Genomic DNA, 13,306 nt, shown 5'->3' on the forward strand with positions numbered 1-13,306 from the left:
CAAGCTAAAACATTAACCTAAGAAGAACTATAGAGAACAAAGACTACAATCTAGCCGTGTGGTCAATTTTACTCAACTCAAACTAAGATAAATAATTTTAAATAAAAATTGAAAATCATTACCCCTAACAGATAATTTCCCAAACTATCAGATGTCAACCTTTGAATTCATGCGATCAACTTTCTATGTTAGTGAAGTTTGTCCACATGGCACCATGTCAACCTGTCCGATAAGGAAAGAGGGAAGAGTATGGGAAGGAGGACACTGACGTGGGAAGTTGACCGATCCTACGTAAATTTCAAAGGTTGAATTTTGGTAATTTAGAAAATAAGTTTAAAAAATCATCATTTAGGTAAATAAATTTCTAAATCCGATACTTGGGCAAAAAAATTTTAAAATGACAATTACACCTAATAAAGTGATATTATTACATGCAAGGTTGTAGATCACTTACCATTATGGGATATATAAATGTGCATAAATTGTTCTACATGTGTTTTTTAACTAGTCTTATTATGGGTTTAGGGACATTAAAATAATAGACGATCTTTCTAATGAATACTCATTAATTATAATTAGGTGAATGTGCCAGAGATGGTACCATGCCATCATTTTAGTTTTTGGTATTTGGTTCAAATTTGTGAGAGGGCTAGAACATTGTGACCAATTCATGAATAGTCTAAACAATTCATGTGAGACATTTAATATAAACCTATTGGGAGAAGAATCATGTCAATTTTTCTAAGATTGGACCAAGGTGGGACGGATGGCAAATTCGTAATTAGAAGTCGTCGTTTGGAGCCTGAACTCCACGCAGCCCCTCGTTGATATCGACGCGTGGGCAAATATGAGTCAACAGCAGCGGACTGAGACAACCATCGGTGATCAGACTTTTGAAACTGAGATACAGATTACAGATTCCTTGTTTTGGTACAGTTTATCCCGTGGTGCCGCCAAAAAATGTCCCTTGCCGCCTGCAACGTCTCGGATCGAGCTCTCTGCCGCTCCGGACTCCTCCTTCCCAAGTTCTCCTCGTCGCCCTTCCGGCGGACCCTCGTCCTCTCCCGCTCCGCGCCCTCTTCGTCGTCTTTGGAGCTCGAGAGGGAGAACCGGGTCGGAGATGACCAATCCGGTGCGCTGAGCTTGGCGGACAGGCTCCGTCTCGGGAGCCTCTTGAAGGATGGCCTCTCCTTTAAGGAGAATTTTATTGTCAGGTCTTACGAAGTGGGGATCAATAAGACTGCTACCGTGGAGACTATAGCAAATCTATTGCAGGTTCTTTTTTCTAATTTTTTTCTTTTTCTTTACTGATGCACAGTGAACAACCTCTTCTAAAGTTTTCAATTTTGTTTCGTTCTTTCTCTGTTTTCCTTTTTTTCTTTTTTGTGTTTCCTGTACCGGTTGCAAGTCAATGTGATCTGTCATTGTTGGGATTTTGGATCTGGCAGATACGGTCATTCGGTTTTGGAGGTCGTGTGATATAGGTACCTCCCTGAGATTTGTCAAATCACGGGCCCGTGGTTCGCTTTTTTAAGAGTGTAAAGATTTGGAGGATTTGGATCCGACTTTCTGTGGCTTGTTGCAATTCTTTTTATTATTATTATTTTTTTTTTTCATAATTTTGTTATTTCCTCTCTCTGCATCTAACATGCAGATAACGATTTTTTTTATTTTTTTGGCGTGAGCCTGCTTTATCAGATTGTCTTTACGCTTACATCCACGTCTCTCGTTGTTTGATGTTTTACTTGCGTGTCATGTTGAACTTGTTCTTTTTCTTTTTCTTTCTGGTGTTGATGTGGAATCTGGAGTATCGAGGAGACATTTAATTTGATATTTTCCTCCCGAAAGTTTCATTTCTAGACATTGTAAAGGCAATTCAAACTCACTTAGGTGACCCTTCCAGAACAAGTTATCACATAATAAATAGCTCTTTTTCGTATGCTTTTTCTTCTCCTTCTCCTTCTCTCTTAATTCTCCTCATGAATGTTCTGCTGTAGGAAGTTGCTTGTAATCATGCTCAGAGTGTTGGGTTCTCTACCGACGGTTTTGCCACAACTCCTACAATGAGAAAATTACACCTCATATGGGTTACTTCTCGCATGCACATTGAAGTCTACAGATATCCCGCATGGTGAGTTTATTCAAGCTAGCTAGGAATGACATCAAAGCACCCTCAACTTGTCATTTGACCTGGAGCTTGTCTTGTTATGCAAGCAGGGGTGATGTGGTGGAAATTGAGACATGGTGCCAGGGTGAAGGTAGAATTGGTACCAGACGTGATTGGATTCTCAAGGACTTCGCTACTGGTGAAGTTATTGGTAGAGCTACTAGGTTTGATTCTCTTCTATGAAGTCGATAGTTTTCTCTTTTTTTTTTTTTTTTTCTTTCAATATCTGAAGCTATTATTTATACTGTTATAACAAAAAGGAATATCAACTCGACCCAAATTGGCTGCACCTGTTTTGAAATTAAATCCGGATCTGACAGCATTAGATTTATTTTCTTCCTTTCTAATTTTATAAATGTCCTCACTCTGTTTGATGCCACTTTTAGCTCTTTCTTTTTTCATTCTTTCTTAAAATAATCTTAAAGGATATAATGGGGATAATGGCAATATTGTAAAGATAAAGGAGAAGATGACAGATTTGTAATATTACACCTCAAACAGTGTACAGTTGGGTGCAATGGCCATTGGTTGGACCAGACTCTGTAGTGACTGGCTCTAATTTTATTTACAGTTAATGACAGCAATTACCTGGTTAAGTTTGATTTTTTTACTTTGTTCTCTGGATGTTTCAGCAAATGGGTGATGATGAATCAAGACACAAGAAGGTTTCAGAGAGTTAGTGATGATGTAAGAGATGAATATTTAATTTTCTGCCCACGTTTTCCTCGGTAAGCTCTTCTACTTCTTGTTCTTAACAGGTATTCCCTTCCTGCTTTTTTGTATTTTCTAGGCCCCGTGGTGAGAGAATAAGATTAAGATATGTACATAAAATGGAAAGAAACTTTCAAATTCTATTTCTAAGACCTTGATTTTATTAGTTATGTTGCTTGAATATTTCAACCATAAATAATTGAAACCTGCAATGCAGAGGCATGAAAGGAAAGATGGCATTGTTGTCAGTAACCTCTTAAGGTTAAATTTCTTTAATCTGCTCTTGAGTCAAGTGTTGTAGTTATCTAGCTCAAGTAAAACCTTCGGTAATGCAACCAGAGTTTTGACTGGAACTTATCTTGGTGGCAAGGAGAGGCAAATAATAATCTAACATTATTCAGCCTATTTAATAGCCATTTATGAATCTTGCTGCAATGAAGATATTACAATTTTCATCAGTATGGTGGAGGTTGCAAAGAAGATCCTCATTAGCTTGGAAGATCAGTAATGACAGACAAGCTCTCTTCTCCCACGGATGAGCAAATGTATTAGAGTAGAAGTCACTTGAAATTCATGGTGCTTATCTTGAAAAAAAGGATAGTTCACTTACATCTAACTTCTTTCTTGAGCTGCCACTCATTATGTGAAGACTTACTCATCAGTATCTGATAGGTTTCTCTGCTTCAGATTAGCATTTCCAGAGGAAAACAATAACACTCTTAAGAAGATCCCCAAACTGGAAGATCCAGCTCGGTACTCAAGATTAGGACTTGTCGTAAGCCTTTCAACCAATTTTTAGCTTAATCATCCTTGAAACGTTTCTACCCTCATGAGCTTCTGTTTCCTTCCTGAGTTCTTACTCCCTTGGCTATTTACAGCCTAGGAGAGCAGATCTGGATATGAACCAGCATGTAAACAATGTCACCTACATCAGATGGGTTCTTGAGGTAAGTGCATTGCATCCTCCTGTTTTACTCTTTTGCCCTATACCTGTAATTTCTTTATGCTAGGAAATTCATAGCCTGCTGGATCAGAACATATTTTTTCTCAAACTTAACAACTTCCTGGTTTGCAAATTTCTGACTGATCCATCGTACTGTTTTCAATCTTAATCTTGTCCAGAGCATACCCCAAGATATAATTGACACTCATGAGCTGCAATCGATCACTTTAGATTATAGAAGAGAATGCCAACATGATGACATGGTCGACTCTTTGACCAGTCCTGAGTCGGGGGGCAAAGAAGTCCCAGAACTTCATGGCAGCAATGGGTCTGTCACTGCAAAGAGAATTGACCAAGACTTGTGCCAGTTCTTGCACTTTCTGTGTTTGTCTCGAGATGGTCTCGAAATTAATAGGGGGCGCACCGAGTGGAGAAGGAAATCTGCGAGATAAACTATCCCCATCAGGGCATTAACTTCTGTGCTGTTTCTGTTAATTAATGTCACTCCCTAGGTTGTGTCGATTTTTTGTTCTACCATTTTTGTCATTTGCTTTTTTCTTTTTTTTGGTCAAGTTATCTTAAGATTGGACGAGAATAGACAGTTTTCTTTTGGAGGTATTGATCGGTCAAGAAGGAAGGCTGTGTTTGCTATAAAGCTGTATCTGTAATTCTATTTAATACTACTTGTGTCCATCATTTTTTATTTCTTTTTATTGGATTCAAATTTTGGTAACTGGTGCCTTCACAATCATCTACCCTTTCATGAGGTGACAAGTCAATTGCAATGTTTGCATGGTATAGCCAATTTTCAAGTTTCACCATTAGGAGTACTTTTGTTTTGAAAACGAGCGAGAATGGCAAGAAGACTGGAAGATGAAAAAAAGAGGAAAGCAAGATCATCCAGAATACGCTAGTGAGATCATGCAAGTTAATTAGAAGTCGTCTCCATGCTTCTGAAATTTGTCAACTCGAACTAGCGAGATGTAAATTCGTTTACATTGACCTGAAAAGATTATTCATCCAAAACTTTTACCCAATAGTCAAGATTTACATGAACGTCAATTTTTTATCTTTTTAACGTTCTGCCACAGGAATACGAAGAGCTCACTTTAATCATTTTCAATAATTGAGCCTTCTTTCAAGAACTGGATAAAATTTTGGAAAAAAGAAAATACATTTAATTACAGAAAAGTATAAGAAATTTTTTTCTCCAAATTGTATTTACTTTCTCAATCACATTTTCTCCTATTATAAGCTTTAGTGAAAGATAGTAAATATAAAACTCTATTGAACAACATCCCATAGCATCCAAATGAAGCCTCCAGCTCTATTGAACAACATCCTATAGCATATACTTTCACCACTAATTTGTATGCAGTACTTTAAATGATCTTTTATTTTATTTTTAATGAATGTTTTGCATGTTTAAAATCTACCTAAGGTTGATAACTAAATCATATCTACCTTAGTTCCATTTACAAGAAAAGAATTTCTAGTCCTACAAAAAAAGTTACTGATAATATTATTAAATCAATCAAATAACACTTCCTATCACACATAATATCTGTAATAATTTTAATAAAAAGAAAAAATACAGAATCTAACACCCAACTAATCACAGGAGTAAGGTAGACTATGGACATGATAGATAAAAGAAAAACAACAGTGACCAAACAGTATTCCTGTCATACACAAGCTACCAACCTCAAAAGAGAAGTACAAAGAAAGATCATTATAGATATTAAGATCAGAGAAGGGCGCTCTAGGGTATGATACCAATTAATTAATGGAAGGGAGATATACCCTGTGGATATTATTCGCTCTAAGATTTCTTCTACAAGTCGGACACTTCTTCTGGGCCGCAATGGCAGCCTTGATGCACTTCTTACAGAAAATGTGACCACAAATTGTAGTATGCTCCTCTACCAGTGGACCCATGCAAATGGCACATGTGAAAACAGGTTCTTTTGGCATAACTGGCAATTGCTGAAACTTAAACATTTCATACTCTTAGATATAACCATTTTCAATTACCCATTAACTCAAAATCATCATCAGTGAAATAGTCTCAAAGAAAATAATAAAGCAAGTAACCTCTATATTACCTGCTCCACATTTATACTGACGTTGTGTGTTGGTGATTTCTCCAATTTCCTTCCTTGATTGCTATAACCATTGAGAGTCAACCTAGTGACTGGCTCATCTCCAATGATCCCTACATAAGTGAAGAGGTATCATGAGAACTGATTGACAGAAGGAATTCACATAAAAAACTGTAGAACCTCAGACAGAGAGAAACCAAGTCTGCAAAGCTATACAAAAGTGTATTCATGAGTTCACAGTCTTCTCATAATTCGGTAATACACAATCTATTTACATTTGTAGCTGGCAAAAAGAATTTGATTATAAAAAGTTCATGTTGCTTGGTCATAAGATAAAACAATTTGTTCATCAATATTCAAACACTACTACTAATTGCAAAGATTCTTAAAACAACATAATCAAGTAGTTATTTCTGTATCATATGTGTTCCCATTCTTTAACCAACAACAGGTAAATCCGTTGTGACTCAGACTCCAGACTCCAGACAAACAAATTTCATAATCTAGTGAGATGCTTTTCTGTTATATCTGTTACCATGTCCAATCAGTAACAATACGAACCTAAGGGGATGTAAACGAACACATTATTCACAATGTTACAATCTAGGCTTCTGCTTTTTAACTAAAGCTATATTTTACAAATGTTTGCTAGCAGACCTGCTCTGCACAGAGCCACACTTTCTACCAGCTCTTGACGGTCAAGGATGTCCATGGTATAAGCATATACTAAATTTTTTTTTCTGAAAAAATAAGAGAGATTTTATTAGAGAGGGCAAAGAGAAGCAGCCATCCTGAACAGAAAAAAGAAGGCCACGAGAAACAAGAGAGTACAACAAATCAAAAATACAAAATAGCAAATAGCAAATTACAAATAGAAAGAAAAAGCTAACAACTAGTTACAGCCAAAAGAAAAAATAAGAGGCAACAATAAGGCTAGTTGATAGGCCAGTGTTGCTGCACATTTAAGCTGGTAAGGGTGGATCCTTCTTTCACAAGTTTGCCTGCCTGCCTGCCTGCCCATTTGCAGATCTAAGAGTGTGGGACCAAGAGATGTTGCGTGGCCTAGCTAGATTATAGATTTCTTCCATAAGGAGCAGTAGGCGCCAAGGAGGGGAAGTCCCTTTTTTGCACCAGTTGACCATGAGGAAGTCACCTTCAACAATGAAAGGCAACATGTGATGGCTGATGGCGATGCAGAGACCATGAAGAAGAGCAACAGTTTCAGTAAGGATAGAATCCCCGACTCAAATAGGGCCAGAGTACGTGCAGATTGATCCCCAAACATGTTTCTGAATAGACCTCCCACACCGGCAAGGCCTGGGTTTCCTTGTGCGCTTCCATCAAAATTGAGTCTAATCTGACCAGATTCTAGGGGGTGTCCATGCAACAACCGGGGGCTGATGGATGAGAGGGAGCTTTGCAATTATGGACCAGTGCTCATTTATGTGAATGCTCTAAAATTGGGCAAATTCTTTTGGAGTACTAAGCCAGGTTATAGTGTACCTCTTTATCTGGAAAGTATAGCCAGGACATTCAATGCAGCCCCTGAATACTCTATTGTTTCTTTCATTCCAGATAAACCAGGGGGTAGCAAGTAAAATAGTCCTCCAAAGCAGTTTGCCAAAGTGTGGCATAGGTGCATTGCTGAATGAATTCAGCAAAAGTGGCAGGAAGACAAAAGCTGATTGAAAAGAGCTGGAAAATTTAGAACAGTCCTGATAGGAGAAATTGCAATTACGGTGTAGGTGATCCAGAGTCTCATTTACTTGCCCACAAAGTCTGCAGAGAGTGTTGATGGGTATGGCTCCCCTTTTGCCAAGGCTTTTTTGAGGGCGCACCAGAAGAAGACCATCTTTGAAGGAACGAGTAATTTCCAAACCAGAATTTCAGGACAGCTGGTTGTGGTAGGGATGGGGTCTGTTTCCAATTATGAAGTCTCTCCTTAGAAATTGACTCTCAAGAGAAGAATCTTCATCATTGAGATTCCGTCTTAATTGGAGATCCCAACCTCCCATGGTACAGGCCTGAGCAACTGACATGTCTTTATTTCTGGCAATTTTAAAGATTTCCAAATAAAAATTGGCCAGTGTTTTGTCGCCCAACCAAATATCAGACCAGAAATTGAAATCTGATTCCATTTTAAACTTTTGGGAAGTATCTGAGGATACTTTTTCCAAAGAAGAGATAATATATGACTTGAAGTGTGAGTGGGTAGCCAAGAAGTGCTGCAGTAACCATACTTTGCGACCAGAATTTTTCTCCAAATATTATCTTTTTCATTAGCATAATGCCAGATCCATTTGGCTGGAAGGGAATCATTGACTTTAGAAATGCATTGGATGCCCAGCCCTTCCAAGTCCTTTCGAAGACAGACCTCTTCCTATTTTACCAAATGATACTTGTTTTTGTTTGATGAACCTCTTCAAAGGAAAAGGCAGATTCAAAGTACGGGAAGATTAGAAAGAGTAAATGAAAAATGTATTGATCAATGACTTTCATCACTTCAGCATCACTACTAAGGCAGTGTACCTCTTTTACTACGTAGATCTCAAAATGAAAAAAGCACAAAACACCTAATTGACTTCCACCCCTAATTTCTAGCCCCTGCAAGTTAGTCATCCTTGCCAACGGGTTGAAAAATGGGTTCCTCTATTATTAGAAGTATTTGAAGTGTCTCCATTAAAGGGAGAATGATTCTTGACTTCACTCTCACTGCCCATAAGCTGCTTCATTCCTTTAATAAAAGCAGCTGCCCTGGGCCGATCCATAAGAGAGGAATGGAAAAGGCTTTTGATAGGCTAAGTAGGCAAATTCTTAACCATGTCCTCCTTAACAGGAGCTTTGGTAGCACATGATGAAGCTAGATTTAAAGTTGTCTCTTCCACCTTACTCTCAATTCAAGCCAGTACCTCAACTAAAGGTCTCAGCAAAGCATCAGAGTTCTGCAACAAGGTGAATCTTGCCCTTTTGCTTTAGGAGATACTTGGCCCTATGTACCAACTTCTTCTCTTTTCTATCTCGGGTGCCTGTAATTCAACTAAGAGATAATAATCTATTTCAGTGATTGCAATGTTGACCATATCAAAGTGTTCCTTTGTATGCACGAGTTAATATCAAGCAGCAAATGATATGGTCATAATTGACACTCATTAGCATCAGTATTACCAAATAATTGTCAATGAGATGAACCCCATCCTTAGACAGATACATAACCCTCTCCCCTCTTCATGCCTTGGTCGCCCCCCTCTTTTGTGGAGGACCCAACAAATCTCTCTAGAACCTTATTCTTTTTTTATTATTATATTTTTGGAGAAAGCTATTCTAGAGAGATTTGAGAGACAGCTTTCAAATTGTAAGATGATCCTCTCAAATTGGGTGGTCAAGCAACCCCTTTCAATCAGCCTCAGTGAATACCCAGTCCAGCTAATGTTTCAGTATAGGTTGAGGCCATCAAGAGGTTTCTCTGGTAAGGTTCTAAAGATGGTTTTAAACATCATCTAATCAACTGGAGAGAGGTTGGCAAGCCTACATGTCATGGATGTCTAGGTACCAAGAAGACTAAAACCACGAAACAAGCCCTTCTGTAAACAATGAGTACTGAGAGAACCACTCTTTAAAGAAACATAAATAACCACTCAAGTAGAGCTAGGACAAGCAATTTCATCTTCCTACAAACAAAACAATAATCCACGCTCCAAGCCTGTTGAAACCCATCTACAGGCTGAAAAACAATTTGCTAATGTCACCAGAATCTACATCCACTCATTGATCTCCTTCAACAGTCTTACGTATCCAATTCATCAGCAAGCTCTCATTCCATCCTAATGAAATCTCTCTGTCAAATTGCTCAAAAATAGACAAAGGAATGCATTAAAGCGTTAATGATAAGACCCACAAAAGATTAAATCACTAGAGCAATACCACTTCTGAGTCAGTCAAAGAAAAATATCAAACTTAATAAATAGTTAAATCAATTATCTTTCAGATAGCAGTAAAAAGCCAAAGAATATGCCAAAAAAAAAAATGGGATTTAAAAATTCCTGAAAAAGAAAAATCCTTAGGCACAATAAATTTGGTTAACCTCCACCAGAGTAAATAAACTCAAAGTATGGCTAAAGCCCACTGGACCATTTCAATCAGCAAACCAGTATGGTCTACCTGTTCAGGCTCAGTTCAGCAAAGCTTACTCTTTTTTTTCTTTTTAAATTTTAAATTTGCAGCTAAGTTGCAATACTAAATTTGAGCTAAAAGTCAGGTTGCTTACAACTGTGATTCACTTAGGTTTATTGTTATATATAGGGCCAAAAAGAAGATATCTCCTAAAGTAACCAACAGCCAAGTAAAAATCTTTAATAAGATTGTCATGTGATTCAACCAATAATAGGGCTCAACTGAATAGGATAAAGTGGAACAAGAACCAGACAAGCCATAGGATTGGCTGGTTCAACTTATACAACATGGACAATATTTGATGTTCCAACCACATCCAAGGCAAAAATTTAGTGCACTCAACAGCTAATCGCTAAAATCCTGAGACCAAGTAAGCACAAAATATGTTAAAGTGTGATTAAAAGATTTAGATAGCCAGATCACACAAAAAAACACAAAGAAATTGATAATATTGAGAAAAAAGAAACTATTAAAATGAGAAAGAGAAAAAAAGTTCGGAATCCAAAAATAAGAAATCAAAAGAGGACGTAGAAAAATATAGGAGCCATATACAAAGGAACAACAAACTCCCTTTAAGATATAATCAGGGAAAAAAAAGTAACAACAAACTGATAAGAAAAAAATGATGTTATACCAATAGTCACGCAAGAAAGTCATAGGAGCAACCAAAAAACTTTTTAAGAAGATATTGGAAAACCCACTGTTATACCTCTCATACAGAATATAAAAAAACTGTTGTCCATTGTTTTGGTCAATCCCACAAAATGGCAAACTTATTTCTTTTAGCCACAAACCCCCACCACCCACACCACCCACCCACCCAGTCCCCCCAAATGAATCCACTAAACTGCTTATTAATTTGCTCTCTTTTCAAAGAGATGGTGCCAGTTATATTGAAGATAAACCTGACTGACCTTGGTGAGCATCCAAATCATCATCTAGCACTACTGTCACAGCATTCATATTATGATTCCGATCATTATTCCTCCTTCTAGATTGATTCCGAGCCTGCATTGAAACAAGACAAATGCAATAAACTAGAATAGATAAAATAACACAACAATTAAAAGATCCACAAAATGCACCACCCAATTACTGAAAGATGAGCTTTCTGAATATGAATACAAGAAATCAGTGCAAAGAAAAAGAGAAGTTCCTCCAACATACTGCTGCAAAGCTTCTGGGAGAGGAGATGATGAGTTCATCCTCTAATGCCTCAACATCTATAGGAGTGCTCCGAAATAAGCCATCTGAAAGAGGAGCACTCATCTGAGAGTACCGTAAGTCATTACTCAAGCTGGTTCCCCCCATCTCCACGCTCCATAACCGACCATTAGAAGGGGGAGCACCTGCTTGTGCATACTGTGAGTCATTACTAGAGTTGGCACCCTCAACTTCCCTACTATCACATGGAGGGGCATCATTAAGGTCCACCCCAAAAAGAACCTTCCGTCGCCGTGGATCCCGAGCATACGCTTTCAGAGGTCGCTTTGATCCTCGTGTACTCATTCTGCAATGAAACTATATAAAAAAAAACAAAAGATATCACACATCAAGTACTAGCCCATAGTAGTAGTTTAATCAAACAACAAAAGGTTCATAGTTAGCGTAGAATCCAAATCTTGAGATCTTCACAAAACCACATATAAAGGGAAGGACAAAAGCAACAGTGGATAGGTGGCACAATGGAATATAATTTCAAAAACCTTTACTAGCAATAAATATGTAAAAATCCCTTTGCACAAACTAAGGAACATAAGACCAATATTTGTGATATGACGACAGCATCTACATGAAGATACAACAAAAACAGACAAAAAAATGATTTTATTTTGAATGTCAAACTCAAAATAGTAGCACTTGCGAACCAGACAAATAAACGCTTTGCGTAAGGTAATTAGAACCATTTTATACAAAAAAAATATTCAAAATATTGAGACGAGAAACAATTTAATTCTATTTTCATAAAAATGTCACTCTTTGATGATTTCTCTGGTTCAGCTCCGATACTAATACATGCGGGGTAGAGAGAAAAAAATTACGATAAACCGTAAAGAGCCAGCCACTCTTCTACAGGAAGGACGAGAGAAAAATAGTCCCAAACTTTCCCCGAATTAGTTCATTGGTAAAGAAAACGTTCGAATGTGCAAAATCACCCTGTCAGCAGGCCGGCCCAGGGCGATTCTTCAATGCATAATGATTATCGAAAAAAGTCATACTTGTGATGGTCAACAGAAACAAACTTTTTTAAAAACGTATCAAGATGATAAATTTTCATAGGATGAAAATGATCGTACCTGATAATTCGTTAAAATAGACCAGGGTTAGGGCTTACAACGTCCTTCTTAAACGAAATTACGGAAATCCGATTAAATTCCTCGGGTCCTCGCACATTCTCCCGCTTCAGAAGATTTTTTTTTTCTTCCGCGGCACTCCCGCGTCTAGGGGTGGACGACAAGATCAAAGGGAGCAAGAGGGAAGATTGTGATAAAGAGCGCTCAGGCCTACTCGTACCACCCAGTCGGGGTGCCTAAATGGAAAGAGAGTGACGATTTCGGACGGAGCGCGTGCATAATACCTCGTGCGTGAACTTTAGCTGGTGGTCCCCGACCAATAATTGGAAACGATGAACATGGAAAATTTTTATTCGTCGCCAACCTAAGCCACGTAGTCAATGATTTATGACGTAAAAAGTTATATATGAATTTAACATCTGGAGAGGTCCTAAAAAGCAAGGGGGGCCTGCCCTTCCGCTCCCGTCCAGTACACGATCGCATACCCGTCATTCAGGCTAAACTGGACTCCGCAGATCGATACAACGAGTTAGACGGTCCGTTCGAGGGGCTGACTCGTCTTTCTTCGGAGTTGTCATCGTCTCCGTGGCGGTAGAGACCAACCTGCATCTCCCTCGAACATTTCAGAAATTCAATTTTGAAGTAGTGGCAACCGAGAAGCGAAGTAGATAAGCTTGAAGAAGGGCCGGGGCGAGTACGGAAACGCTAAAAAAAAAAAAAAAAATGAAGGGCCGAGGGCTTCGGCTGAATCTTGTTGTTCTGGTTACCGCGATAGTTTTGCAAGCATTAGCAATTTCGGCCGAATTTTTCAAACCTCTTAATGTAAGCTACGATCACAGAGTTCCGATCGTCGATGGAAAGCGTCGGATGCACAATTTTCAGGCGAGAAAAGTGAATGACCTACCACGGCTGTCGAAAG

General features: G+C 38.3%; 2 protein-coding genes across 4 annotated transcripts; one reads left to right on the forward strand and one right to left on the reverse strand.

The window, feature by feature from the left end:
- The first annotated feature begins 878 nt into the window (after nucleotides 1–878).
- LOC137956798 (oleoyl-acyl carrier protein thioesterase 2, chloroplastic-like) lies at nucleotides 879–4,554 on the forward strand. Of its 2 annotated transcripts, none has more exons than XM_068804427.1 (7): nucleotides 879–1,275; nucleotides 1,998–2,131; nucleotides 2,218–2,331; nucleotides 2,800–2,895; nucleotides 3,551–3,653; nucleotides 3,757–3,825; nucleotides 4,001–4,554. In XM_068804427.1, the coding sequence occupies exons 1-7, from the start codon at nucleotides 961–963 to the stop codon at nucleotides 4,271–4,273; spliced, it is 1,104 nt and encodes a 367-aa protein (XP_068660528.1). In that variant the 5' UTR covers nucleotides 879–960; the 3' UTR covers nucleotides 4,274–4,554. The 2 variants fall into 2 exon arrangements, with proteins under 2 accessions (XP_068660528.1, XP_068660536.1); XM_068804435.1 differs by having other exon boundaries at nucleotides 3,566–3,653.
- An 818-nt stretch (nucleotides 4,555–5,372) lies between these two features.
- On the reverse strand, nucleotides 5,373–12,683 carry LOC137956811 (E3 ubiquitin-protein ligase complex slx8-rfp subunit slx8-like). Of its 2 annotated transcripts, none has more exons than XM_068804447.1 (5): nucleotides 12,391–12,683; nucleotides 11,261–11,614; nucleotides 11,008–11,101; nucleotides 5,927–6,036; nucleotides 5,373–5,813 (listed from the first exon to the last, which is right to left on the reverse strand). In XM_068804447.1, exons 2-5 carry the CDS (start codon nucleotides 11,600–11,602, stop codon nucleotides 5,601–5,603), a joined length of 759 nt encoding a protein of 252 aa, XP_068660548.1. In that variant the 5' UTR covers nucleotides 11,603–11,614; nucleotides 12,391–12,683; the 3' UTR covers nucleotides 5,373–5,600. The 2 variants fall into 2 exon arrangements, with proteins under 2 accessions (XP_068660548.1, XP_068660556.1); XM_068804455.1 differs by having other exon boundaries at nucleotides 5,373–5,807; nucleotides 12,391–12,674.
- Nucleotides 12,684–13,306: the final 623 nt, after the last annotated feature.

Source organism: Aristolochia californica, unplaced genomic scaffold (genome assembly GCF_029961685.1).
Source record: "Aristolochia californica isolate CCGP_79_NKW_82.1479 unplaced genomic scaffold, dmAriCali1.0.hap1 SCAF_1, whole genome shotgun sequence".
In the NCBI taxonomy this organism is placed as follows: Eukaryota; Viridiplantae; Streptophyta; class Magnoliopsida; order Piperales; family Aristolochiaceae; genus Aristolochia; species Aristolochia californica.